The sequence below is a fragment of the Rattus norvegicus genome, chromosome 7 (genome assembly GCF_036323735.1).
Source record: "Rattus norvegicus strain BN/NHsdMcwi chromosome 7, GRCr8, whole genome shotgun sequence".
NCBI lineage: Eukaryota > Metazoa > Chordata > Mammalia > Rodentia > Muridae > Rattus > Rattus norvegicus.
The window spans coordinates 132749558-132777174 of NC_086025.1; the positions used below are offsets into that span (position 1 = coordinate 132749558).

General features: G+C 45.0%; 1 protein-coding gene across 6 annotated transcripts in view; it reads right to left on the reverse strand.

Moving 5' to 3' along the window:
* Positions 1–27363, reverse strand: part of Cers5 (ceramide synthase 5) — a 38087-nt gene extending 10724 nt beyond the window's left edge. For 2 of the 6 annotated variants that reach the window (XM_063264069.1, XM_006257375.4), the window contains exons 1-2: positions 26897–27261; positions 5345–5450 (exon numbers count right to left, since the gene is read on the reverse strand). In XM_063264069.1, coding sequence (XP_063120139.1) covers positions 5345–5450; positions 26897–27093 — 303 coding nt within the window. In that variant the 5' untranslated portion in view covers positions 27094–27261. The other 4 variants (NM_001108993.1, XM_006257374.5, XM_063264071.1 and 1 more) reach the window with 4 other exon arrangements.
* Between the last annotated feature and the right edge of the window lie 254 nt (positions 27364–27617).

Here is a 27617-nt window from a genome sequence, read left to right on the forward strand (position 1 = left end):
CAGCCTTACCTCAATAGAGGCACAAACAGCTGAAGCCATTTTATATTCGCTTCAGGAACCCAGGCATCTCGACATGGCTAAAACCCAGTGAGAGGACAGAGAGTTCAGACTCACCGACCAGAGAAATCTGACTCCGTAGCAGAAGATACAAAAATAGAAAGTGAATCTCCACCTGGATGAGCAAAGAATAGAGGTTACTTAAATGTCTACTCCAAAGGGGGGAAACTCCAGCTAGGGAAAATAAAGACAGTATACTAGGACAACTGTCCTCTAGAAAGCCAGCATCAGCTTTGAGCCTCTGTTTAGAATAGAGTCCCACAAGAATACACTCGCCTATTAGACCCTTCACAGTTCCCAGTTTTTAAATTGCACGGCAGTGACTAATAGCCATTTTGAGAGAATTAAATCTCTGATTTCAGGTACAGCATTCTTCAGCAAAGGAAAACTTCCCACAAAGTTTAAATATAGAGCGAGCTGGCACTATTCTGTCACAGTGGGCAGGGTATACATGCCCACCTATCTAAATGCACTCAATGGAACTCACTCCCAGGCTTTTTAAAAACAGATATATTGTATCATTAACTTTTAAATGCAGGAGTTGGTGTGTGTGTGTGTGTGTGTGTGTGTGTGTGTGTGTGTATGTGTGTGTGTGTGTGTCTGAGGGCAGGTACCCAAGGAGACGAGAGGCTTCAGATCTCCTGGACTTGGAGTTACAGAGGGTTGTTAGGAGCTCCCTGATGTGGGGAAGGAAGGAAGCTTTCACCCTCTGTTAGTGTATTAAGCGCACTTAACTACTGAGCCAACTCTCCAGGTCACTTTAAATAAAAAAGGGTAGGCAGACGGGTTTCACTATGTAATCATGGCTGGCCTGGAATTTGGATATATAGACCAGGCTGGTCTTGAACTGGAGAGCCAATGCCAGCCTCCAAATGCTGGGGATTAAAGTTCCATCTACTTGCCAAGAAGGAACAGAAGGGAATCATCTTGCCTTAGTGGCAGGGACAAGCAGGGGAGTAAATACATGTGAGTGAGCAGGCTTCCAGGTTCGCCCTTTCTCACTGCTGCTCTTGGCTCACTGAGGAGCTCTAGCTGAGAAGCACTAGGACGTAAGCTCCACTTCCATTACCCCTGAGCATTAGAGTCAGACATTGTTATCCTAATAGTAAACTGATTTCCCAAAAGAGAACAGTTGTATCCCACCCTTCTCGTTCTCTGTCCCCACTGACACATACATGCTCTCACAGAACTTAGTGAGCGTTGGAGGCTTGTCCTGATTTCTCCGATGGCGAAACCAGCATTGGATTTTTCGAACATCCCAGTCCAGTTGCTTTGATAGGCCCTTCAGCCTTTTCTCATCAGGATACTGCACATGTATGGCCAGAGTTAGAACACGCCTTCTCCACAATTCCCCGGTAAAACCCTCTCTAGTTGAGCGGCAAAGGATGACAGCCACAGTGGCTTCAAGTGCTTTCTCTGTTTTACCTCCAAATCATTTTAACGATGCCATTTAATTCTAATTAACTTAATTAAAACATCAGTTAGTTTAATAAAGTCAAACATTTGCCCAGTGTCAAACTCTGTATGTCTTGGGGACTCCCATACAGTTCGAATGGAATGGCAATTCTAAAGCAACTAAGCTTACTTAGCACTTTATACTTAGCACCATCAATTCTATTTCCATTTACCTCATGCGCACAAGCGCACACACACAGACACACAAACACACACTCACACACAAAAACACAAACAGCTTGCAGAGATGGCTCATTGGTTAAGACACTTGTTGCTCTTGCAGAGGGACCAAGTTCAACGCCCAACACAACATGTGGAACTTCACAACCATCTGTACTCAGGTTCCAGGAGACCTGAATGTCCTCTGCTGTCCCCCAACAGCACCAGGCACACACATGGGGTACATTACACACACGCAGGCAAAACACATATATGTTACAACAAAAACAAAGCAAAACCCAAAAAACACAAAGGCCACTAGAACCACATGCATACTGATTAAAAGCCGGAGCAAGAAAAAGTTAAAAAAAGACATGATGCATGCGTGTTTAGGGACGAGGAATGGAGGTAGATGCTAAGAAGGATTAAAATTTAAAAGTGTTACATTTAAGGATTTATTTATTTATTTATTAAAGATTTATTTCATATATGTAAGTACACTGTCGCTGTCTTCAGACACACCAGAAGAGGGCATCAGATCCCATTACAGATGGTTGTGAGCCACCATGCGGTTGCTGGGATTTGAACTCAGGACCTCTGGAAGAGCAGTCGGTGCTCTTAACCGCTGAGCCATCTCTCCAGCCCCTATTTATTTATTTTACATGAGTACACTGTTGCTTTCTTCAGACACACCAGAAAAGGGCATCAGATCTCATTACAGATGGATGTGGTTGCTGGGATTTGAACTCAGGACCTCTGGAAGAGCAGTCAGTGCTCTTAACCACTGAGCCATCTCTCTAGTCCATGTTACAGTTTAGAGATTCTGGCTGAAAGGTATCCCAAGAGGCTAACCTTCTCTACAGAGAGACAGAAGAGACCACCTAGGTGTGAAGAGTCACCCCTTCCTATCCTTACTGCCTTAGGGTTTTATTGCTATGAATAGACATCACGATGAAGGTAACTCTAATAAAGACAACATTTAATTGGGACTGTCTTACAGTTTCAGAGGTTCGGTCAATTATCATCATCATGGTGAGAAGCAAGTCATCATGCAGGCAGACATGGTGCTGGAGGAGCCGGAAGTTCTTTATCTTGATCCAAAGACAGCCAGAAGGGGACTACACTAGGCAGAGCTTGAGCATATATATTACCTCAAAGCCCACCCACAGTGATATGCTTCCTCTAACAAAACCACACACCATACCTCCTCTAATATGGTTACACCTCCAATAAGGCCACAACTCCTATTAGTGCCACTCCCCATAGGTCAAACATTCAAACACATAAATCTATGGGGGCCATACCTATTCAAGCAACCACAGTCCACTCCCTGAACCCCATAGGCCTATAGCTCTAACATAATGCAAAACGCACTTATTCCAACTCCAAAAGTCCCTACAGTCTATCGCAGTCTTAGCAATGTTTAAAAGTTCAAAATTCAATGTTCTGAGATCCACACAATCTCTTTACTGTAATCCTCTATTAAAATCAAAATCAAAAACAGATCACATACATTCAATAGATCATGGCACAGGGCATACATTACTGTTCCAAAATGTAGGGAAGAGAGCACAGTGAGGAAAAACTGGACCAAAGCAAAACTGGAAACCAGCTGGGTAAACTAAACTCTGAACCTTCATGTCTGACGTCCAATTCCTTTTAGCTTTGTTGACTACAACACACTTCTTTCTCCTGAGCTGGCTCGACTCCCTGTTAGCAGCTTTCCTCAGCAGGTGTCCCATGGCTCTGGCATCTGCAACATCTTGGGGTCTCCAAGGCAACTTCAACTTAACAGCTTCTCATTCCAACGTCTGGGATCCACATATGATCTTCTGGGCTCTCCAAAGGGCTTGCTTGGGTCACTCATCCAGCTCTGCCCTCGGTAGCACTCCAGGATCTGGCAGTCTCCACTCCACTGTTGCTGCTGTTCTTGGTGATCATCCTTTGGTCCTGGCATCTCTGACAGACTGGGCTCTTCCGCTGCACTTTCATGACCCCTTCATGCCTTCAAAACCAGTCCACGTGGGTGACTCGCACTTATCATCAAGTCTGGTCATCAGCGACAAGGTCTACCTCTAGGACAGAGCTTTCTTTGTGCTCTCAGAAGACGTTTCCCAGAAGATTTCACCCTAGTGAAGCTGATCTCTTCTTAATCATTGATAATTTCTTAGCTCCGGCTAACAAGTATCAGTTGTCCCAGTAGTCCCTTCCATTCTTGATTTCAAAGCCAGAGCCACATGGCTGAAGCTGCCAAGTTCTGCTTCTTGCAGGAGTTGGAACATGGCCCCCTTATTCTATTACATCATCACCAGCTTTCTGTTTTCCAACTCCTTCACCGCCTGAGTTTGGCTGTTCTGGAGCTTGCTCTGTAGGTGGGCTTTGAACTCAGAGATCTGCATGCTTGTCTCCCGAGTGCTGGGATAAAAGGTGTGTAGCATCAGACCTGGACCTGAGCTTTTCTTTACTTGGATCTTGCTCTGTATTAGACTGACCTCGAACTCAGAGACCTGCTTACCTCTGGCTCCTGGGATTAAAGGTATTTACCACCTTGCCTAGACCTAACCGTTCCCTAATTCCTTACACAAGATCTTTATAAATTCTAGATTGCAGTTCATTCCAGATATAGTCAAGTTGACAACCAAGAATCGCTGTTAACAGTCCATCCCGGGTTACTTTGATACTAGGTAGGACCTTGCCTAGGTCACCACTCCCCTAATTCCATTTAATATCCTTGAACACATTAGCCACATTCTACTTTCTGGTACCCCTTTAACCCTTGAATCATACTTTTTTTTTTTCTAAGCTTGCTATTACACTTGAACAAAACACTCTTCATAAGAGTGAACCACAGGAACCACAGGAGAGTCTACACTAGGCAGTTTTGAGATTTCCTTTGTCAATGCAATTAATCTAAATCTCTTCTCCTTAGCCTAGGAAGACTCTTCAGATGAGGACAAAAAGAAGCCACATTCACAAACATCACAAGAATGATCTCTAAGTAACATATTAGAACTCTTCTCCTCTGAAACCTCTCGAGCCAGGTCCCCAGAGTTCAAATCCCCTCAGCATCACTGTCTTTCATGCTTTTACGAGGATGCCCATTAATCCCCACTTAAAGCATTCATTCCACTGTTTTCCAAAGTGCCAAAATCCACATTCCTCCAGACAAAAGCGCTGTCAGGCCTATCACAGGAATAACCTGGTCCCTGGTACCAACTTCTGTCTAAGGGTTTTACTGATGTGAAGAGACACCTGACCAAGGCAACTCTTATAAAGAAAAATGTTTACTTGGGGCTGGCTTACAGTTGCAGAGGCTCAGACCATCATGGTGGGAAGCATGGCAGCGTGTAGGCAGACACGGTGCTGGAGGCAGCCAGATACATATTGCTCCAAAACCCATCTATGCAGTGACATGCTTCTTTTTTTTTTTTTTTGGTTCTTTTTTTTCGGAGCTGGGGACTGAACCCAGGGCCTTGCTTCTTTTAACAAGGTCACATGCCCATCTCCAGTAAGGCCACACCTCCTATTAGTGCTCCTCTCCTCTAACCAAGCATTAAACACATGAATCTATGGGGGGCCATACCTATTCAAACAACCACACTTACCTTCCTCACATATGCTATTTCCCCATCTATGGAGCAGTCTTCCTGTGGTCTTTGTCCTGCTTACGTACCTTAGAGATAGATGTGAACACCTTCTCAAGGGTGACATTGGATTCCACCTGGTAGACAGCACTGTCTTCAATGCCAATACGGAGTGCACAGGGTTTAGCAATAAATCTGTAACAGAGAAAACGCAAGGTCCAATTCTAAATATAGTTTGCTACTATGACAGAGGGGTCCTGATTAGTATAATAATATGAGAAAAAAGTGGGAACACAAGACTAGTAACAGAAACTTGTTATTTGGTTTCCTATTCTGCCACTGACTCACTTCCTGGGAAGACTATTTGAAAAGGTTAGATTTGGGGCTGGGTAGTGGTGGTGTACTCCAGAGGCAGAGGTAAGAGAATCTGTGAGTTTGAGGCCAGCCTGGTCTAGAATGACTTCCTGGATAGCTATGGCTATAAAAAGACACCCTGTCAAAAAAGCAAAAACAAAACAAAACAATGATGGAGTGGGCCTGGTGTGGTGGGGTATGCCTTTAATCTCAGCACAGGCAGAGGGTGGCTGGATCTCTAAGTTCCAGGCCAGCCAGAGATACAAAGAGAAATACTGCCTCAAAAAGTAACAACAGAAAAACAAAAACAAAACAAAAGAGTTGGATTTCCAGTGTGGTGGTGCAGTAGGTGGTACATGCCTTTAATTCTAGCACTAGGGAGCCAGTAAGACAGCGTTTCCCAGACACAAATAACGATAATAAAGACGAGTGTGAAATACTGTCACAAGTGAAGTGTTCATTTTCCTCCCATCAGACGACCAAGCCAAGTGTGGTGGCACATACATATGGTCCCATGCTTGGGAGGGGGTGGGGGTCCTGAGGCAGAGAACTGAACATTAGCCCATAGTACAAAGAGAGACTCCCATCTCAATATCTCAATTTAGTCCCTGGGGAGTAAGGGTGATTTTTTTTTGATAATTTTTTTAAATTAAAGATGTGTGTGTGTGTGTGTGTGTGTGTGTTTGCCTGCATGTTAGTGTACCATGTGCATGCAGTGCCTAAAAAGGCCAGAAGATGGATTAGAACCCCTGGACCAGTAAGTGCTGGGAATCAAACCTGGGTCTTCTGGAAGGGCAGCTAGTTCTCTTACCACTGAGCCAGCTCTTTTGTCCCCAGGTCATTTTGTTTTATTGCTGGGGATTGAATCATCCTCAAATGTTTTTTATGCAATATCTGGGGCCAGATGTTCTCTTCTTTTTTAGACCTAGGTAATCTTATGTGTCTGGGTGTTTTGCCTGCATGCATGCATGTATACCATGTGTGCTGAAGAGACAGAAGGCAGACTGCAGTTTCCTCTTCTCTTTGGTCTACATATGATGTGTGTGCAAGTGTGCCAGGGCACCCTTAGAGGTAAGAGACAACCTTATTCGAGACAGAGTCCCTTCGTTGTTTGCTGCTCTGGGAGCATATAGCTGGCCTGTGAGCTACTCCATCTCACTGCAGGAACAGAACAAGAGGGACAGGAGAAGTGCTTGCCCTACCCAGGAGAGTCAATGAAGGCCCTCAAGACCGTTATCTACCGAGCTGTCTCTCTGGCTCAGAACTAAGCCCCCAGTTCAGCATTAATTATCTTTGAGGGCTAAGAATAAGTAACTTTACTATTTTCTCTTATAAAGAAGCAGTCATATCTTCTATGAAAACTTTAGACAAACAGTTACTTAGAGTACAGATTTAGCCACACCTATAGCCCGCTTTCTCAGCATAGGTGGTAAATACTCATTTCCAAGCTGGTGCTGCTAGATTTTAACCTCCAGCTTATATTCAGAGTCCTTATAAACACAAATACTAGACAATATTTTTATTTAATAAGGGTCTGTAAACCAGGAAGCAGCACTCTTCCATGGCCTCTCCATCAACTCCTACCTCTGGATTCCTGCCTGAGTTCCTGCCCTGACGTCCCGCGGCGCTGGACTGTGAAGTGTTAAGTGGAAGCTGATATAAACTCTCCTCCGCAAGCTGCTATCGGCTCTAGAGTTTTATCACAGCAACAGAAACTCTAACAGTGATATTCATTGACTGTCGGGTAACTAACTGGTCTAGAGAAACCTGTTCTTGCTCTACTAGACCTCAGTTTGGATCTGGGGTTGAAAATCATTCAAAAGGACAATCAAGGCAGTCGTCTTGTTTTTGAAGCCACACCATATCAGAGACCAAAAGGTTCCCTGGCATATCCTCTTAGCCACATAAGTTATGAAGATCAAAAGCAGAAAACAGCCTTTGTGGTTCCTAAATTAGCCCCTTACCCAAGTCCCTTCTTCAACCCAAAGGCACAGTGAAATAAGTTCAGACCTGGAGTTAGATATTGTCAACCAAGACCTTAAGGAGGTCAAATGCCTACAGAACCAAGCAACATCAATCAATGGCTATTTCACTGTGTACTTAGCCAGATGTTTTGGACTCCCCTGGAACTGGGAGTTACAAGAGTCTGTGAGTCGTCCAGCATAGATGCTAGGAAACCCAGCTGGCTCCTCTGGGAGAGGTAAATGCTGAGCCATCTCTGTCTGCAGCCCTCTGCACACACCAGAAGAGGGCACCAGATCCCATCACAGACGGTTGTGAGCCACCATGTGGCTGCTGGGAACTGAACTCAGGACTCGGAAGAGCAGTGGTTAAGTGCTCAGCTGTCTCCATCTGAACCAAGGTTTTATGGCTGTTGTTTTTGAGGCAGGGTCTCCTGTGTGTCCCTGGCTGACCTGAAATTATGACACCAGGTTGGCCTCAAAACCAGAGACCCATCTGCTTTTGTCTCTGAGTGCTGGGATTAAAGTCCTTTACCACAACCAGCTCAAAATGTTTAAAATTTTTTAAACATTTATTTAGCGTACGTACGTACGTACGTACGTGTGTGTGTGTGTGTGTGTGTGTGTGTGTGTGTGTGTGTGTGTAGATATATATACTCCTGTGCTATATATATGCTCACGTGTGAGGGAGGGTGAGATGAAACTTGTGGGAATAAGAGTTCATCGTCATGTAAATTCTAGAGATTGAGTTGAGGATGATAAACTGGGCAGCAAGTGCCCTTTCCCTCCAAGTCACTTCACAGGATTATTTTAAAGACGGAATGACGCGATGTACAGCTAGTCTGGCACCTGATAGTAAACACTCATTAACAGTGGCTTTAATGACTTCAGGACAGAAGTAGTTCCATTGGTAATAGTGTGCCTATTAAGTGTGAAGCCCCGGGCTTGATCCTTAGTACTGCACACCTGTAACCCCAGCATGGGGAGGGGAAGGCCGAGGAATCAGGGGTTCAGTGTTCATCCCTAGGTGTACAGCAGGACTGAGAGCAGGGCTTAGTTGGATGAGGCTCTGCTGTGAGTGGTGGCCTGTGCCTGTGAAGCTCATGCCCATGCCCATGAAGACCCTGTGCTCCAGGCACATGTCTACTGTCATTCCCACTACAAACACAGTCTCAATCTGGGTTTTTCACTGACACACTCAGCGAGGCGGAGCAAGAAGTCTACTTCACTCACAGGTAAAGCTGAGATCTTATCATTCTTCTTATCTGACCTTGGGATGGACTCGGGATCCTAGAGCTAACACAGTTCATTTCTTACCCTCATTAGTTCAGAGTTTCAGTGGAAAACCATGAAGCCAGCCTGGTCTACAAAACAAGTTCCAAAGCCACACAGGGCTACCTAGGGAAACCCTGTTTTTGAGAAAGAGAGAAGGGAGGGGAGAGGACCCTGTGGCTGGGGAGATAGTGCACTCAGTAAAGTGTGTGCCTTGCACGTGTGCAGACCCTCTGATCTACAGTAAAGAAAAACAAACCAACAGCAGGTGTGATGCTGCACCTGTAACCCCAGCACTGGGGAGGCAGAGACAGCAGGATCTCCAGGGCTTTCTAGACAGCCTACTGGCCTACCGGTCAGTTTCCGCGTCAGTGAGATCCTCTGCTGTGTGCTCTTCCAGAGGATCCAAGCTCATTTCCTAGCACCATACTGAGTGGGTGCAGACACCTGGGACCCCAGCTCCAGGGACTCTGACACACACAGTGCACTTATATATACTTTTTGTTTGTTTTTCCAGATATGGTTTCTCTGTTTTGCCCTGGCTGTCCCCAAATTCATTCTGTAGACCAGGCTGGTCCTGAACCCACAGAGATCCATCTGCCTCTGCCTCCAGAGTGCTTGGATTAAAGGCATGCACAACCATAGTCTGGTCAAAACAAACACTTTTTAAAAAGTGACTTTATTTTATTAGTATGTGGAAGTTTTCTCCTTTGACCATGTGAGTCCCAGAGATCAAACTGGGACAGACAGTGGGACTTGGAGGCAAGTACCTTTATCTAATGAGCCATCTTACTGACCCAGAATTTGTATCCTTCAGAAGGTCTATAAAGCCAAAACTGCCTTCATAGTACTTCCATGAGCTTGTAACAATTCTTTTCTCCCATCGGTTTACAATGAAACTACACAGCTACTTGGCATATCCAACTGTGACAGAATGGATGCAGAGCTAACGTGAGAACAGACCTGCCAGACAGTGAGCAGACAAAGCTATCAAATTACTCTTCTTCTTAGTTTGGAAAAATTATTTTTACAAGATGTTATATTACCATGTAGCAAGCTCATTATTATTTTAACTATTAAATGTATGTTACATTTAAAAGTTTTTAATTTCTGTAGCAGTACACATCAGTAGACCTTATTCACGTAAGTAAAATCCCGTTTAAGACCCTGAATGACCTTCACTGTTGCTGAGGCAGGGTCGTGACGCGTATCTCAGGCTGGTAATTTGCTCCCAACTGTTGAAATTACTCCTTACAGCAGGCAGTGAGTAGTCTATGGGAGCTATTTCTTCTGTGTGGCTATCAGAGGTGGCCTCAGGGGACAGCCCACCTTGTTTAAGACAGAGTTTCTTCTGTTCACTATTGTATAAGCCAGGCTAGATGGCCTACCAGCTTCCGGTGACTCTCTGGCCTCCACCTCCCATCTCCTCTACCATGGGACACGCAGGGACACTGGGTCCGGCTTTTATTTAGATTCTGAGGATCTGAACTCAGGTTGTGCAGCCAGAACTTTTACCTGCTGAGCTATCTCCTTAGCCTGAAAAGTATTGTGGGTGAGGGGGTTGGTAAGGTGGTTGAGTCAGGATCTTGCCGGCACAGAATTCACAGCAATCCTCTTGTTGGTCTCTTGATTATAAGATTATAACTGTGAGCCACTGTGGGATTGTAATGGCCCAGGGTTATGGAAGAAGTGTGGAGGAAGTTTTAACTCTGGATATCTTAAACGTGAGGACAGCAGGAATTGGCTACCTACCCGCTTACAACTTGGCACTATAAAACCAGCTCCCCCATCATCAACCCTAATAAAGAATTGATTACCCTGACACTTATCAGGCTTCACTCCTTGTCGATCTTATAAGACTGTCCAGTGTTTTCCCCCCACCTCTGCCCTGGCCAATGGTATACAGCCACACGGACCTTGCTGTAGAGACCCTGGCCACCTCTCCACCCCAATAAACAGGCCAGTTCTCCAAAGCTGTTCCAGGTGTGTTTGCTGCCTGCATACTCAGGGCAGACTGAGATCCTATACTGCACCCACCCCAAGACCAGCTAAGCTTCCCTTCCTCCAGTCCAGCTTGGTGTGCAATGGGCCTGGCTACCAGGAAGGAGAAGTGGGCATGGGGCAGCAGGCCACCATGCCTCGCCTGAAAGCTGTTCTTCTCACTAACTACTTCAGGATGGAAGTCTAGTGGATCAGCCTGAAGGTGAGGTATACCTGCACTGTGGGGATGACTACATTTTGCCCTTCCTCTATTAACACCTGAGCAGGTGAGTCAGTATAACAACCTACTACTTTGCTTCTTGACACTAACACTTCTATTACGTCTATGATTGGTTCTATCATCAGTGCTGGATGTGAGTTATCCGGGAATATCTAAAGTCCAGACTGCTTCTTAATTGATGATTTGTTTTAAGCCATACAAATAGGCTAGTACACTGAGACACCTATTCTGGCTCTCAAGAATGCTCTATGGGGCTAGGAAACTTTGGGATCACTAGGTTAATTATGTTATCTACCAAACAGACAATAAGACAAGCATTTGTGAGTGATCGATCTGCTGATGTGTGCTGAATGTCAAATGGATACCACTATTCAGAAGGCAGCTACACTTGGTGCAGTAATGGGGCAGCAAGAAGAAGGGTGTATATGAACTTGAGTGAAAAGAAGGTGAGAGTTAGATCTGCAAGGGTGAATGTGGTTGTATAACAAGAATAAAGGGTTGCAGTGGTAACACACCTTTAATCCCAGCACTCGAGAGGCAGGTAGATCTGTGAGTTCAAGGCCACACTGGTCTACAGAGCAAGGCCAGCCAAAACTACACAATGAAACCCTATCTCAAAACAACAAGGGAAGGTACACTGAGGAGCCACAGACAGTTAACAATGGCTAAAGGAGGGGGGCGGCCTTCTCTAGAGGTAGAGCTAACATAAGTTGTTCATGCTCACAAGATAACAGAGCAGAACAAACAAAAGGCAGGAAAACACAAGGGGCAGCAATGGCTCAGTAGGGTAAGAGGGGAGAGGGTACCAGGCTAAGCCAGCTCACCAGCCCACAACCCTCCTTCCCTCTCAAGTTGCTTATCCCACCCTTACTTAGCTTCTTTCTTTCTTTCTTTTTTTTTTTTTTTTTTAATGATTTTTCAAGACATGGTTACCTCTGCCTACCTCTGCTTCCTAAGTGCTGGGATTAAAGGCGTGTGCCGCCACTGCCTGGCCAAAAATAAGATAAAACCAAAAAAAAAAGTGTGCTAGGTGCTGGGATGTAAACCTGGTCTGGAGGAACGGCTGGCACTCTTACTGCTGAGTCATCCCTGCAGCCCCGCTTAACTTTCATGATTACACATCTCAGTGCACGTGCTTCAAGGTGAAGCACAGATTATGGAAAGGAAACAACAAAAAATTGTTCTGTCTCAAAAAAGTCTTATCATACTTCATATTCTATAAACAACTTTCACTAGACTCTGCGCCTGTATTCGGAACTAAAGTGCACTTTTCCAGGTTTAACAGCCCTGCACCACAGGTCTCAGGCAGTCCACCAACAGTCTATGTAACAGAAAGCCTTGAATTTTGGATCCTCCTGCCTCCACCTCCCTAGTGCTGTGATTATAGGTGTGCTGGGCCTACCACACTGACTACACCTTAACTGTTGGCTTTATGGCTGCCCCACTAAAGACTGAAGCCATGATTTTAGTGGGGGTGGTAGTTTTCTGTATGGTTTTTGATCAAACCTTTTTTGGAATGCTAGCAAATATTCTAAAGCCAGATTATTTACACTTTGTCCTCGAAGTATGTATCATAGTTAGCCTCTCTAGTAAACAGTTGCTGAAGAATGAACAGGTTTTGGACGAGGCATGGCAGCACAGGATTGTACTCATACCTACGCAGAACTGCCTCAGCTAGGGCTCACTGCTGCAAAGAGACACTGTGACCATGGCAACTCTGATGAAGGAACACATTTCACTGAGGCTGGCTTACAGTCAGAGGTTTAGTCCACTATAGTCATGGCAGGAAGCACGGTGGCATGTACACAGGACAGGCATACATAATGTGGGGAAGGACTAGAGTTCCACATCTGGATCAGAAGGCAGTAGAAGGAAGACTGAGCCACTAGGCCTGGCTTGAGCTTCTGAGACCTTGGGGTTGGGGATTTAGCTCAGTGGTAGAGTGCTTGCCTAGCAAGAGCAAGGCCCTGGGTTCGGTCCCAAGCTCTGGAAAAAAAGGAAGAAAAAAAAAAAAGCTTCTGAGACCTCAAAGCCCATCCCCCAACACCTACTCAACAAGGTCACATCTCCTAATAATGCCACTCCCTACAGGTGTTGGGGGTTGGGGGAGGCCTTTTTATTCAAACCGCCACAGAGACTGTGACAGGATGGTCACAAGTTCAAGACCCACCTGAACTACAGAATGAGATCAAAGCCAGCCTGTGCAATTTAGTAAGACCCATCTCAAAATAAAAAGTTAAAAAAAAAAAAAAGAAAAAAAGAGTGGTGGGGGTGGAGAGCATAACTCAGTGGTAGAAAGCATTGCCTGGAACCTATGAGACCTTAGGAGCAGCATCTGACACTGACAGCCAAACAAGGCAAACGAAGAACAACGACCAATGACATACTCCTCTATCCATGAAGTGAAATGGACTACAACAGCAAGTTCTGGGCCGGCTCAGTCTATGCAATGAGACCCCGCTCAGGTGAATGGGTGAACAAATGAATGAATAAACTCCATCATAAAAATCCCTGTTAGATGGTGCAGTTCCACCTTTAAAGACAAAGCACTTCCTGGGTCAACTTTGTGCATTATCAAAGCAGGATGTCACTGACTACTGAGGAATCAGAAATGAAGTTAACCAAAATTCTATTCTGTGTGTGCGTGCTTTGCCTGCAAGTGTATGCCTAGTGCTTGAGGGAGTGATAAGTATGTCAGGTCCCTGGAAATGCAGTCAGGGACGGACTGCTGAGTCACCACGTGAATGCTGGGAACTGAACCTCCCCAAGAACAATAAGTGCTCTTAACTGATGAGAGCTCTCCAGCCCCAAGTTAACCAACTTTAATCTACGATCAGAGATTTCCCTAAAAAGACAACAACCACAACCGTCTGATTTAATGGGAGACACTCTGTGCCTGTGATGGAGACTTCTAAGACAGATGCCACCCACAAGCTAAAATCTACAAGAAACATCCTCTTTAATTCCTCCCCCCCACCTCTAGTGTTGGTTTATTTTGGACACAGACTCTATAGCCTAGACCACCCTCAAATTTGTGATCTTGCTTTAGTCTTATGAGTACTGGGATTACAGGCTTGTGTCACCACACTTAATTAGAAATCCCGGGTTTACAAGAGAACACAGAATGTGATTATTTTCTCTGCCCTCTTCAGCTGTGCAGCTTTCTGTGCGTATATGATACTTGGCAAACTTGTTTATAGATCATTAACTACTGAGCAGATTTAGACAAAAAGTAAAAATACAGAGCAACAGTTACCTGTTAGTTCCTATCAAACATTACTGAAAATAGAATATTTGGTTACTTATCATTCAGAGACAATTGACATATTAAAAATCATTCAGCCTGCTCACTGTTAAGATATTGATTTTGTTACTAGGTGATGTGTATCTTTAATCCCAGCACTCAGGAGGCAGATCTCAGAGCTTAAGGCCAGCCAGGCCTATATAGCAAGTTCTAAGCCAGCCAGAGCTACACAGAGAGACCATGTCCCATAAAACAAACACAAAAGACGAACAAACAGACAAACGGAGGTTTTGATCTTGTCAGTCTTTGATCCACTCCACTACTTGGCAGCGTTGATTAGATTCCTTACTACTTTTGGCAGTGGGGGTTGGAGCTTGGGCTCTTTGGTTCCCCCTGCCTCCATCCTTAATGATAAGATAATGTATGTCAGCATGCCTGGTTTTTATGTGCTTGAGGTAAGGCCTCTCCACTGCCCTGGCTGCCCTAGAACTCACTGTTATCAGGCAGGCTTTGCCTCTGCTTTTGATGCTGGGATTGAAGGTATGTGTCTCCAGACTGTGAAAACTGAGCTATAGATGGCTAGGCAGTAAGGAGAACTTGCTGTTCTCAGAGAAGACCCATTTTTGGTTCCCAGAACCCAAATAATAACTCACATCTTTTGTTAACTTGGAAGGCAGAGGCAAGTGGATCTCTGAGTTTCAATGTCAGCCTGAGAAACACTGTCTCAACCAAACCAACCAAAACCAAACCAAACCAAACCAAACAACATTGTCCTCTAAGCTGGATGTAGTAGTGCCTGCCTTTGTCCCCCACTCAGGAGGCAGCTGTGAGTTCAAGGCTAACCTGGTCTACATAGGAAGTTTCAGGACAGTCAGGGCTAAATAGAGAGACTTTCTTTTTTTTTTTTTTTTTTTTTTTCTTTTTTTTTCGGAGCTGGGGACCGAACCCAGGGCCTTGTGCTTCCTAGGCAAGCACTCTACCACTGAGCTAAATCCCCAACCCCCATAGAGAGACTTTCAAAAAGAACGAAGTTATTCTCTGACCTCCACAAGTGTTTTAAGGATGCACACACCTGCACAGGAGCATACACAGACACACTCCAAACACAACAGATAAATGTACTGATAATAAACTTATGAGGCACAGGAGTAAAATTTTTAATAGACAAACTTCATTTATTGCTACTTATTTTTAACTATACACCTGAGCACAGATGTGAATAGAGGCCAGGGCATTAGGTCCCCTGGGGCTGGAGTTACAAGTGATTGTAAGTCACTTAGTATGGGTGCTAGGAACCCAACTTGGGTCCACTGAGCCATTTCTTCAGCTCCTACTAGCCACAATTTTTAGGAGATCAAAAGCAGAGCTATGGGCTGGAGAGATGGCTCAGCGGGTAAGAGCACCGACTGCTCTTCCAGAGGTCCTGAGTTCAATTCTCTGCAACCACATGGTGGCTCAACCATCTGTAATGAGATCTGCTGCCCTCTTGTAGTGTGTCTGAAGACAGCTACAGTGTATTTATATATAATAAATAAATAAATAAATGAATACATCTTTTATAAAAAATAGAGCTAGAAGGTTACGACTGCACTTCCAGCATTCAGGAGGCAGAGGCAGTAAAATTACGAGTTTGAGGCCAAGTAAGACCTTGTCTCAAACCACCTACAACTGCTATCACTATCAGCACCAAAACATTATTTTTACATTATTCATTTATTTCCCCCAACAGAATTTTGCTGTGTAGCCCTGGCTGTCCTGGGAATCAATCTGTAGATCAGGCTGGCATTGAACTCACAATAATCTGCTTCCTCTGCCTCCCAAGTGGTAGAGTAAAGGAGTGTACCGCCACTATCGGGTTGTTTTTTACTATATTGATTTTATTTGACAAATCTAAAATGCTAAACCTGATTTGATAGTACACACCTGTAATCCTAGCACTCTTGGAGTGAAAGCAGGAGTCCAAGGCCAGCCATCTTCAGCTACATAAGGAGTTTAAGTTTAGCCTAGGCTACAGGAGATCCTGTGTCAAACAAGACAAAAGCTGTATAAGGTATCAATACGTAAATCATGCAAAAAGTGTAGACTAGCGTGCAGCTCGGCTGTTCAAGTGCTCACCAAGGGAGCCCTTGACTTATAAACCAGACAGGCTGGTCATCTGAGGCCTGCCTGTGACACAAGGGACCCTGCCTCAATAAAAGTAAAGACTGAGGTGTTTTAAAGCCAGGGTGTACTGTGTATTACTTTACATCTCAGCTCTGAGTCTTCACACTTGAAATCCTCAGAGACATGTAGTACGTAGTGATTGCTGGTTTGGACAATAGAATTCTAATTATTCTACCTAGGAAACTGGCGCCATTGTTTGATTTTGGAAATAGTTAACTCCCTTTGCAGTATCATCTCAGTTAATTTCCCTAATGATAAAACTGGAATAGATTCAAGTACAAATGGTCAAAACTGTCTATATTCTTTAGAAGTAAAATTTTGTTTGCCTGAAAATATCTCTGGAGAGGAATTCAAAATAGGCAGCTCTCCCCATCCCACTCTATAAGGAGGTACAACTGCTGTTTCTGTTCTTTCGTTAACCTCTTCTTTACCCATTTACAAGATTCTACCATTATTTTGAATAAGGTTTGGTGCCAGCAAAAAATAAGGAGCACGTTTCTTTTCAATGACAGACACACAGTCTCTAGGGATACATCAGAACCTGGTCCCAGTCATGACAACTGTGCTGGTGGGAATATGCTTGGCCCAGGGAGTGGCACTATTAGGAGGTGACACTTGTTAGAGGAAGTGTCACCACAGGGATGGGCTTTGAGACCCTCCCCTAGCTGCTTGAGGACAGTCTGCTCCTGGCTTCCTCTGGATGAAGATGTAGAACTCCCGGCTCCTCCAGTGCCAGGACTGCTTGGACACTGCCATGTTCCCCAATGATGACAGTGGGCTGAACCTCTGAACCTGTAAGCCAGGCCTAATTAAATGTTATCCTTATGAGAGTTGCCTTGGTCATGGTGTCTGTTCACAGAAATAAAACTCGAACTAAGACAGAAGTTAGTACCAGGGACTAGGGTATTGCTGTGATAGGCCTGAGCATGCTTTTCTTGGGAAGAATATGGATTTTGGCAATTTGGAAAGCAATGGAATGCTTTAAGTGGGGCTTAATGGGCTATCCTAGCACGTATACGGAAGACTTTGTTGCTGAGTGATTTAACTGTTGAAGCTGGGCTCTACAGGTTTCAAAGGAGAATTTTAGTATGTGGCTAAGAGACTGATCTTATGATATTTCGGTGAAGAATGTGGCTGCTTTTTGCTATTGTTGAAAGAGTTTGCCTGAGGCTAAGGTGAAGAGATTTATTTACTCTTTGACAAAGGCATTCATGCCTGGTGTAAATCCTGTTGTGTGGTTACTAAAGTTCACTCTTATGAAGAGCACTTTAATGAAATGGAGCAAGCATAGAAAGGAAAAATACAAAACGTATGATTCAAAGAGTAAAGGGGTGCCAGAAAGTGGAGTGCAACTAAATCCTGTGTTCAAGGACATTAAATGAAATTAAGGGAATGGTGACCTTAGGACAAGATCCCACATAGCTGAATTTAGGATTCTCCAGTTGCAGATAGGATAGTCATATCTAAGAACTATTATGATCTGGTTATTGGTTTCATTTGAACCTTTAATCTGGAATGAAGTACAATACAGAAAAAGCGGGGTGGGGGCAAACCTGTGATCCAGATCTTGAGGAATCATGGCCATGAAAAGCTGGGATTAAAGCATTCAGCAGAGCCCTGCAGATTGGTGAATTCAGGCAAATCTACAGAGCAAGCTCCAGAACAGCCAAGCTCAGGCAGTGAAGGAGTTGGAAAACAGAAAGCTGGTGATGATGTAATAGGACAAGGAGCCATGTCCCAGCCAGGGGGTTGTGGGGGCGGGGGCACACAGCATCACTGAGGTAAAATCTGGGAAGTGTGTTCTGAGAACACAGAGAAACTGTGTTCCAGAGATAACCAAGGTTGTGCCTCATGCTAGTAGATGGATCTGGTAACGTGTAAAAGTTGCCCAGTATTGTTTGAAGGTATGAAGAGGTTATGGTGAGCAGCTAAGGCTTTTTGCACAGTCAGAGGCCAGGTAAGACCATTGGTGAAGGTGCAGCCTCAGTTGCAGTTGATAGCCCAGGACTGAAGGGGTTATGCAAAGAAACTGAGGTGTGGCACCACAGAGGGAACCTAAGAGAGGCTATTAGTGAAGCCTAGTTGCAGCAGAAGACCCCAGCGTATTAGAGATGCCAGTATCACGGGATGACCACCAAGAACTGCAGCAGGAGTGGAGTGGAGTCAACCAGAACCTAGAGTGCTACAGAGGGCAGAGCTGAAGAAGTTACCCAAACTCTTTGGAGAAGCCCAGGACATTGTGTGTAGATCACAGACATTGGAACAAGAAGCTGTAAGGCTGAAGTTGCCTTGGAGGCCCCAAGATGTTAAGAGATGTCAGAGCTGTGGAAGACCTGCTGAGGAAAACTGCTAATGGGGAGTAGAACTAGCCCAAGAGAAAGTTTGTTGCAGTCAATAAAGATGAAGAACTTAGAGATCTGAGGAGCACTTTGATATCAGACATGAAGATGCTAAGTTTGGAGTTTGCCCAGCTGGCTTTTGGTCTTGCTCTGGCCCAGTATTTCCTCACCATGAGGTTTTGGAATGGTAATTTGTATCCTGTGATGCTGGAGGTAAGATATCTGCCTTTTGCTTTTGCTTTTTCTTTTTTTAAAAAAGATTTATTTACACTGTAGCTGTCTTCAGACACACCAGAAGAGTGCATCAGATCTCATTACAGATGATTGTGAGCCACCATGTGGTTACTGGTATTTGAACTCAGGACCTCTGGAAGAGCAGTCAGTGCTCTTAACTACTGAGCCATCTCTCCAGCCCTTGATTTTGATTTCTTAAGGGATTATAGTTTAGAGATTGCATGAATCTCAGAAGAGACTTTTGACATTGTGGAGACTGTTACAGACAATGGGACTTTTGAAGTTGGGCTAAACATATTTTGTATTAGGCAATGCCTAGGTATGGCCCCCATAGATTCATGCACTTGAATGGGACCAAGGTAGAATGTGATGGTTTGACCCAGGGATTGACACTATTAGGAGGTGGGCTTTGAGAGCCTGTTCTTAGCTGCCTGACAGTCTGCTCCTGGCTTCCTCTGGATGATGTGTAGAACTCTCACCTCCTCCAGCACCATGCCTGCCTGGATGTGGCCATGCACTGATGATAATGGACTGAACTTCTGAACCTGTAAGCCAGCCCCCAATAAAATGCTGTCCTTATAAGAGTTGCCTGGGTCATGGCTTCTCTTCATAGCAGTGAAAACCCTAACTAAGACAACAATATAGAGTTGTCTGCAGAATACCAACATCTACTGTGCAGAAAAAAACCTGTGGAGGGGGGTTGGGGATTTAGCTCAATGGTAGAGCGCTTGCCTAGGAAGCGCAAGGCCCTGGGTTCAGTCCCCAGCTCCGGAAAAAAAGAACCAAAAAAAAAAAAAAAAAAACAAACCTGTGGAGGGAAGGTTTTACAGAGTGAGCAGGGACAGGGAGCTTTTGACTCTCAGGAACTAAGATGGAGCCATGTGACCATTTTTTCCAACCTCGCCCTGCAGATGTGCAAATGCCATTTAATTCTATGATTTGCAATTCAATAATGCTCACAAGAACAAATGCAGGGAGCAGTGGCTTGGGCTGTACTCCTTCTAACTAATCAGCTTCCATGGCTATTCCTCTCAGAGGCTAGTCTCTAGGGGACTTTAATTCTGGGCTAACATGATGTGACAAGGAGAAGAGGCAGCCAGGCTACTTATTTAAACAAAACAAGAACTGGAGAGGTGGCCCAGTGGTTAAGAGCATGGACTGCTCTTCCAGAGGCCCTGAGTTCAAATCCTCGCAACCACATGGTGGCTCATAACCATCTGTAATGAGATCTGATGCCCTCTTCTGGTGTGTCTGAAGACAGCTACAGTGTATTTATATACAGTAAATAAATAAATCTTAAAAAAAAAAAAAGAAAATTAAAGCTGCATTTAGATCTGGGCATGGTGGTGCATGCCTTTGATATAGCACCTAGGAGAGAAATCTCTTAAGCCAGCTTGGTCTACAAAGCAAGTTCCAGGAAAGCCAGGGCTATGGGGGGTTGAGCGGTTGGGGGAGCTACACTTAGTAGACATGAGGAAAACTGGTTGGGTGGATGTGTGTGTGTGCTATGTAGTAGAGACACCAAGATTTCATAAGAGGGAGAAAACAGGAAAAAGCTGGGCATATTCATCATTAATTCCAGCACTGGGGAGGTAGAGATAGGGTGAGTTCAAGGCTAGCCTGGTCTATAGAGTAAGTTCTAGGACAGCCAGGACACAGAGAAACTCTGTGGTGGGGGCAGAGAGAAGACAGGCTTAAAAAATATGCCAACAAGTTGTGGTGGTGCACGCCTTTAACCCAAGCACTCTGACAGCAGAGGAGATCCCTGAGTTTGAGGCCAGCCTGTTCATTTTACATATCAAGTTCTAAGCAAGCCAAGGCTATATAACGAGACTCCCACCTCAGAGAATAGGTCACACATAACAGGCCGGCAGTAAGCCTTCTCAGTTCCTAGCCACAGGACATGCTATCTGGAAGGTAGCATTGGACACCCTAGTGAAGCTGCTTGAAGTGACAGGACTGAGATGACAAATAAACAAAATGAAAGTGCTCACCTATGTTCTGCATGATTCACAAAGTAACTGTCTTCTAGCAACTGAAGCTTCTATTGCAATGGCATACCCCAAGTAATTAGTCTACCTAGACTTGGTGTATCGGTATTTAACAAATACTCAAGGAGCTGGATATCAAGTTTAAACAATTTTATATCAAAGTTGAGCTTAAAAATCCAGAGCAGTTGTTCATGCCTGTAATCTCAACAATCAGGAAGAGGGAAGGCAGCTTGAGTAAGAGAGAGATCTTATCTGTCTCAGAAACAAAACAAACAAAAATAAGATACAACGTATCTAACTTAGAGCATTCTTCCAGGTTTCTTTTTTTTTTTTTAATTTTTATTCATTTATTATATATAAGTACACTGTAACTGTCTTCAGATACACCAGAAGAGGGCATCGGATCTCTTTACAGATGGTTGTGAGCCACCATGTGGTTGCTGGGAATTGAACTCAGGACCTTTGGAAGAGCAGTCGGGTGCTCTTAACCGCTGAGCCATCTCTCCAACCCTCTTCCAGCTTTCAACTAGCAATGTAATACTGAAGGAAAGAGAGAGAAATGTTGTGGTAGAGTGATCCTAAGTGTGCATATGAGGGAAGGAAGATAGAGGCTATAGCTATAGAAAAGTACTAAGCACACACAACACGGTGGGAGGTGGCAGAGAATCCTCATCTCTGAGTCAATGCAAATATCTATTTCATACTGAAATCTCTATATTCCCGATAATCCCCCTTTGAGTATCTGTGTAGATGAGTAGTCCCTTTCCAGCCATTCAGGGAATATCTATTGATCACATGCTCACTGTGGACTACACACACACACACACACACACACACACACACACACACACACACACACTGCTGAAAGGTAGTACCTGCTTCTGGGTTTTGCATGTGCTGTACTGGAGAGAAAGCCCAGGGCAGGCACTTGATCTCCTACCTATATATCCTTAGGCCCACACTGCAATTCTTGAGCAAAACAGATAATAGTGCTAGGTGTGGCAGCTCGTGCTTGTAGCCCTAGCACTTGATCAGTGGGGGCACAAAACCTCTCAGGAATGAGAGGCCAGGCTAAGTGACACAGAATTGAAGCCAGTCTGGACTGCGGAGAGATATTTTATTTATGGTCAAATAGTTTTTCAAGTAATCTCTACTAGAAGAGGCTGCAATTCTCTAGGGAATATGGAAAGAAAAGAGCACTGTGGTTCATGAGAAGGAAAAGGAAGTAAACTCTATTTTGGAGGAGATGCTGAGACAACACAACCGGGCTGGGCCTACCTATGACCCTAGCAAGGGCAGGAGGATTTTCTTTTTCTTTTTCTTTCTTTTTTTTTTTTTTTTTTTTTTTTCGTTTTTTCAGAGCTGGGGACCAAACCCAGGGCCTTGCGTTTGCTAGGCAAGCACTCTACCACTGAGCTAAATCCCCAACCCCTGGCAGGAGGATTTTGAGTTGAGAGCTAGCCCTGAATATATGGCAAGATCTTGTCTGGAGGAGGAAGCTTTTTACCAAGTAGGATATATTTAAGACTCCTTAAAACATAAAATATAATTCTTGACTCCAGGGCTCAGGAGGCAGAGGCAGGAGGATCTCTGTGAGCCATAGGCTAGCTTGGTCTATATGGCAAGTTCCAGAACAGCCAGAGAGACCCTATCTTAAATGTTACTGTGTTGTTACTGTATAACTTAAGACACTCAGAATTACTACTGTGTGCATGTGTGCGCGCACAGACAAACAAAGTTTATCTATGTTGTGGTAAATATTAAAAATAGAAAAGGCACCAACGCACACTATCGCCAGCACCAGTGGGCCACATGGCATTCACAGGGTATTTTCATCTCAATCAGCAAAATGTCTCCACCTGACTCCCTAAATTCCCAATTTCCATCCCACACTGCCACCTGCTATTCTCTGGGCCCTGCCACCATGACTAGCCCCAGAAGCGACCCACTGACCGACCCACTGACCGACCCACCGACCGACTGCCTTCTAGTTCCCATGGTAGTGGTTGCTGCCAAAGCCTGCCCCATTCAGCCATCCTTGTGGTTATAATCACAATTCCCAGCATCCTGGTAAAATCAAAACTCTAGAAGCTGGTAATTTATCGAACAGATTTATATTAGTAAATTCTCACCCCACAAAAGAAGGACAACCAAGATGGAGGCAGAGAAGGACCACCCAGATCTGTGTGGCCTTAAAGTGCCACAGGTAGCTATGAATATTTCATAAGGGATGGATTTTTACAGGACAATTTGTCTTATCTAGGTGGGTAGTTTATATCGATATCAATTGGCTCTGAGTTTGTTGTGTGGATGTTTTGTGGAGTTAGAATTTACTGATATAAATCTGACTGATAAATTATGAGTTACTGAGTTTTGATTTTAATAGGTTACTGGGAGTTTTGACTGTAACAGAGTACGGATGCTGGGAATGTGAGCAGAGTTCAAAGCAGAGAGTGGGAGGCTGCTGCTGGGGCCAGAGAGTAGCAGGAGCCAATGTGGGGCTAGCCATGGAGATGGAGACGCCACTGGGGACAGAGTAGCATGAGGTGAGTAGCATGGTGCTTGGTGTCCCACATGCATTATTTAATATTTACCACTCCATATCCGAAATAATCGGAAAATTTTTTTCTGTATTTTCTCATTTCCCAAATCCTATTTAGTAAAAAAAAAAAAAAAAGTATTTATTTTTATATATTTACATATCTCAAGTATATATATACCTTAAATATATGTCTTTATATATATTATATTAATATATAATATAATAATATAAAGACATACAGTTAAAATTCAGTCTCCCTCCCATATAAACACATTAAAGCAAGTACAGGAGTAACATGAATTCCTCCCCTTGCAAAAGGTTAGTCTTACTTAGTACATATCCCTGGCTGGCCTGGAATTCACTATATAGTCGAAACTGGGTCCCAAGTTGATGATCTTCCTGCCTCAGCTTCTTGAGTACTGGGGTAGAAGTTAAATATTATAGCTGGGTGTAGGAGCCCATATTAAATTGTAATCCCAGGGCCTGGAAGTGGTTATACATGCCTTTAATCTCAGTACTTGGGAAGCAGAGGCAGATAGATCTCTGTGAGTTCAAGGCCAGCCTGGTCTACAGAGTGAGTTCTAGGACATCCAGGGCTACACAGGGAAAGCCTGTCTCAAAAAACAAAAAAACCAAAACAATAAATAAATGTTAGCTCAGAACTTGGGAAGCTAAGGAAAGAGAACTCCTCCTGTGTGTTCAGGACCAGCTAACCTATATAAAATATCAGGCCAGCTAGTTTCATAACTTAGCTCCTGCTTAAAGTAAGCTCAAGCAAGCAAACAAAAATCACCTGAAGGTGGCTTGAGGCAAACAGTCCTATCATAGACTCTGAAAGAACGCCATCATGGGAAGTGAGATTAATGCTAGGTCTGGCACCAAACTCTGAGGTACTAGGATGAAACTCAGTGTTCTACCACAGAGCAAAACCCCCAGTTCTTGTTAGACTCAGTTCACTGTCTCAAAGGGGACTGACATCTACCACTTACCAGTCTATGATTGCCACATCATTTGTTTCTAGAAACAAACAGGCAGGATTTGGGAAATAAGAAAATGCAGGAAAAAAACAATTTCTCAGTTATTTTGGATAGACTTTTTTTCAGGGGTGTGTGCTTTTTTTTTTTTTTTTTTTTGAAATTTTTTTATCTCATTGTAGTCCTATAACTAATTATGGTTCAAAGCTGGCCTTGAACTCAGACATCTACCTAGGTGTGTGTCACTATGCCCAGAAAAAAAATCATAACATATATATATATATATATATGGATATATGGATGTCTCACGTCATAGACATGCATCTATGCATGCCCCTGGAGACAGAGGAGGACCTCCAATCCTCTGACCTGGTTGTGAGCTGCCAGGTGAGTGTTTGGAATCAAACTCAGGGGTACTCTGGAAGGCACTGGATTTTCTGGCACAGTTCTTAATGACTGAGCCATCTCTCCAACCCCTTAGATAGGCTTTTACTGTACTTTATAGCTTTTGTTTCCCTTACCGAAGAGCAGCACACAAAAGAACAGCAGTCAATTCCAAGCACTTTCTGAGATAGCTGGTCTTAAAGGGAAACAAAATAGCAAGACTGTTTCTAGGATCAACTTTTCCTAAGATCATATGATAAACAAACAAGAAGTATCGAATTAGAAAGAATGCTGTTCATCCCCTGACACTGGGGCACTATAGAAACATGCAGATAGAATTCCCTCAGGGAAAGGATCGTTTCCAGTGACTCCTCTGGGGAACAGTCTCCAGCCATCTGAGGGAGCCCTTTAGAATTGGAATCCATTCATCCATCCGTAGACATATATGGATGGATGGACGGACACACACACACACACCCCACATACACACACACACACACATATATATATACATATATATCATATATATACACACACATATATATGGAGAGAGAGAGACAGAGACAGAGAGACAGAGAGACAGAGAGAGACAGAGAGAGAAGAGAGAGATGTGTACCAACAGCAGAGGTAAGCCACAAAACTGTTGTAGGAGAAACAAAAACTCCTTGTATGACAATGGAAAATGTATTGGATTGTCTGTTTTCTTGATAGCCCTTACATTTCGTTTTCAGCTGTCACTATGGAAGAGAATACCAGGATCATTTTCTCCTAAGTCTGCACCTCCACCTCGGGGTTACTTAAGATAAGGATGACTATCTTGAAAAACTAAGTTCTTGGGGGCCCAGAAAAGACTGAGTTTCTCTTACTACGTTATATATTTACTTTTGCATCTGAGTGTCTGGCATGGCATTTTTACAAGAGAAAAACAGTATTAATAAATAAAAAAAAAAAACCCTCATAGACAAATCACAGGAGTAATCCAAAACAGACGCTTCTGAGCAGTGGATTATTTTGTCTAACCACATCTCCACACTATTCTTGCATCACAGTCGTGTTTGTTCTAGATAAGGTTTTTACAGAAGGCGCGTTTGCCTATGCGAAAAGTACTTCCTTGGAGAGCGAATAAGCTTTATCAAAAACACTGCTATGATGGATCCACATAACATATCGCATTAGATTCTTGTCAAATAGTATCTTTTTGGCAGCAGATAAGCCTAACCATTCGAAGAAAGGGGAAAACTTTAGCCCAGAGCACATGGTTGGGCCAAGTATGTTGTGAATACTACAACCTTAGAAACTGGTTCACAAAGCTGTTTCCAATAAAGTTTCAGGCTCCATCCCCTTCAAAATGACCACTCCTCCCATCTCAGGCTTCCAAGGCCCGCTCAGCAGTTCCTCTTGACACCTTCCCCAAGCGTTGGAAGCCTCGGGCTTCACCACACCCTATCCTAGCTAGACGTCCGCTGTCATTCTCACAGACGTCCACGCGCTAACAAATCAGGGCTTGGGGCCTAACTGATCCTGTTGCTTCAAACCTCAGGAGTAAAGTAGCTTTAGTAAGCATTACGCCTCACGCATCCTATGTAGCACGGAAGGTCTGGCGCCTGCACTGAGCCCACAAGCTTCCACGACCCCAACTTCTGGTTCTCTCGGGCCCTTCCCGTCCCTCTCGCGGGGCTCTGCGGGAGCACGACTCACTCTCGGGTTCCTGGAGATTGGGAGGCAGCCTTCAAGAGCTTCACATGACTCTGGGGTCTGCACTTCTGGGGCCCAGTGCTCCCCCGACTCTCATTCGTCCACACCCCAGACTCGCGCGGTCTGCACGCACGCAGGCTCCCGGGGCGCGCCGCCGGGCTCCGAGCATCCTCGCCGCGGCCCCCGCCCCGGCGCCTCGGCTTCCGGCCCTCGGCCTCCGGCCCCCGCCGCCCTCCGCCACTCCCGGCCCCGCGCAGCAGCGCTCACCGCTCGAACAGCATCCTCACGGAGAAGAGACCTGCTGCCAGCGGGAACACCGACAGCACGTGCCGGGCGCGCGGGTAGCCGTAGCCGTCGCCCGGGCCCTCCAGGTCCGCCCAGCTCACGTTCTGAGGCAGCCAGAAGCGCCCGCTCCACAGCCAGCCCCACAGGAGGCCCAGGGCTTCCGCCGCCGCAGTCGCCATCTTACGCGCGCCCGGCGGCCACTGCCGCCACAGCCTCCGAGGCAGCCAAGGCAAAAAGAACCCGCTGGAAGGCGGCCCCGGGGCGGGGCCCGGCCTACGGCCACCCTCTTCCGTCCTCGGGTCCTCCCAGACGCCCAGCCCGCCTCTCCCACAGGCCTGGCCTCCTCCCGGCCCATCCCTCCTTCCCGCCCACTTCCCCAGCAGCCCAGGCCCCTCAGGTGGAGCCCAGCCTCGCCCCGCTAGCCCGTTTCGTCTTGGCCACGCCCACCTGTCCTGGTTACGCCCCTCACCTGCAGCCCAAGCCCCGCCCAGTTTCTTGCAGCAGGTTTAACCTCACCGTGGTCACACCCTTACTTCAGGCTAGTTTCTCTCTTTTGGGAACATTCCTCCTAGTCCAGCAGATTCAAGTCCATTCTGGCTCCGGGCCGGTCTATACGGTCCTGATCATCTCTTACAGGACCCGTGTCCCAGCCAGTCGGCTGTGCTGTTCATCCTAATTGATTCCACGTCTCTTGTGCACCTCC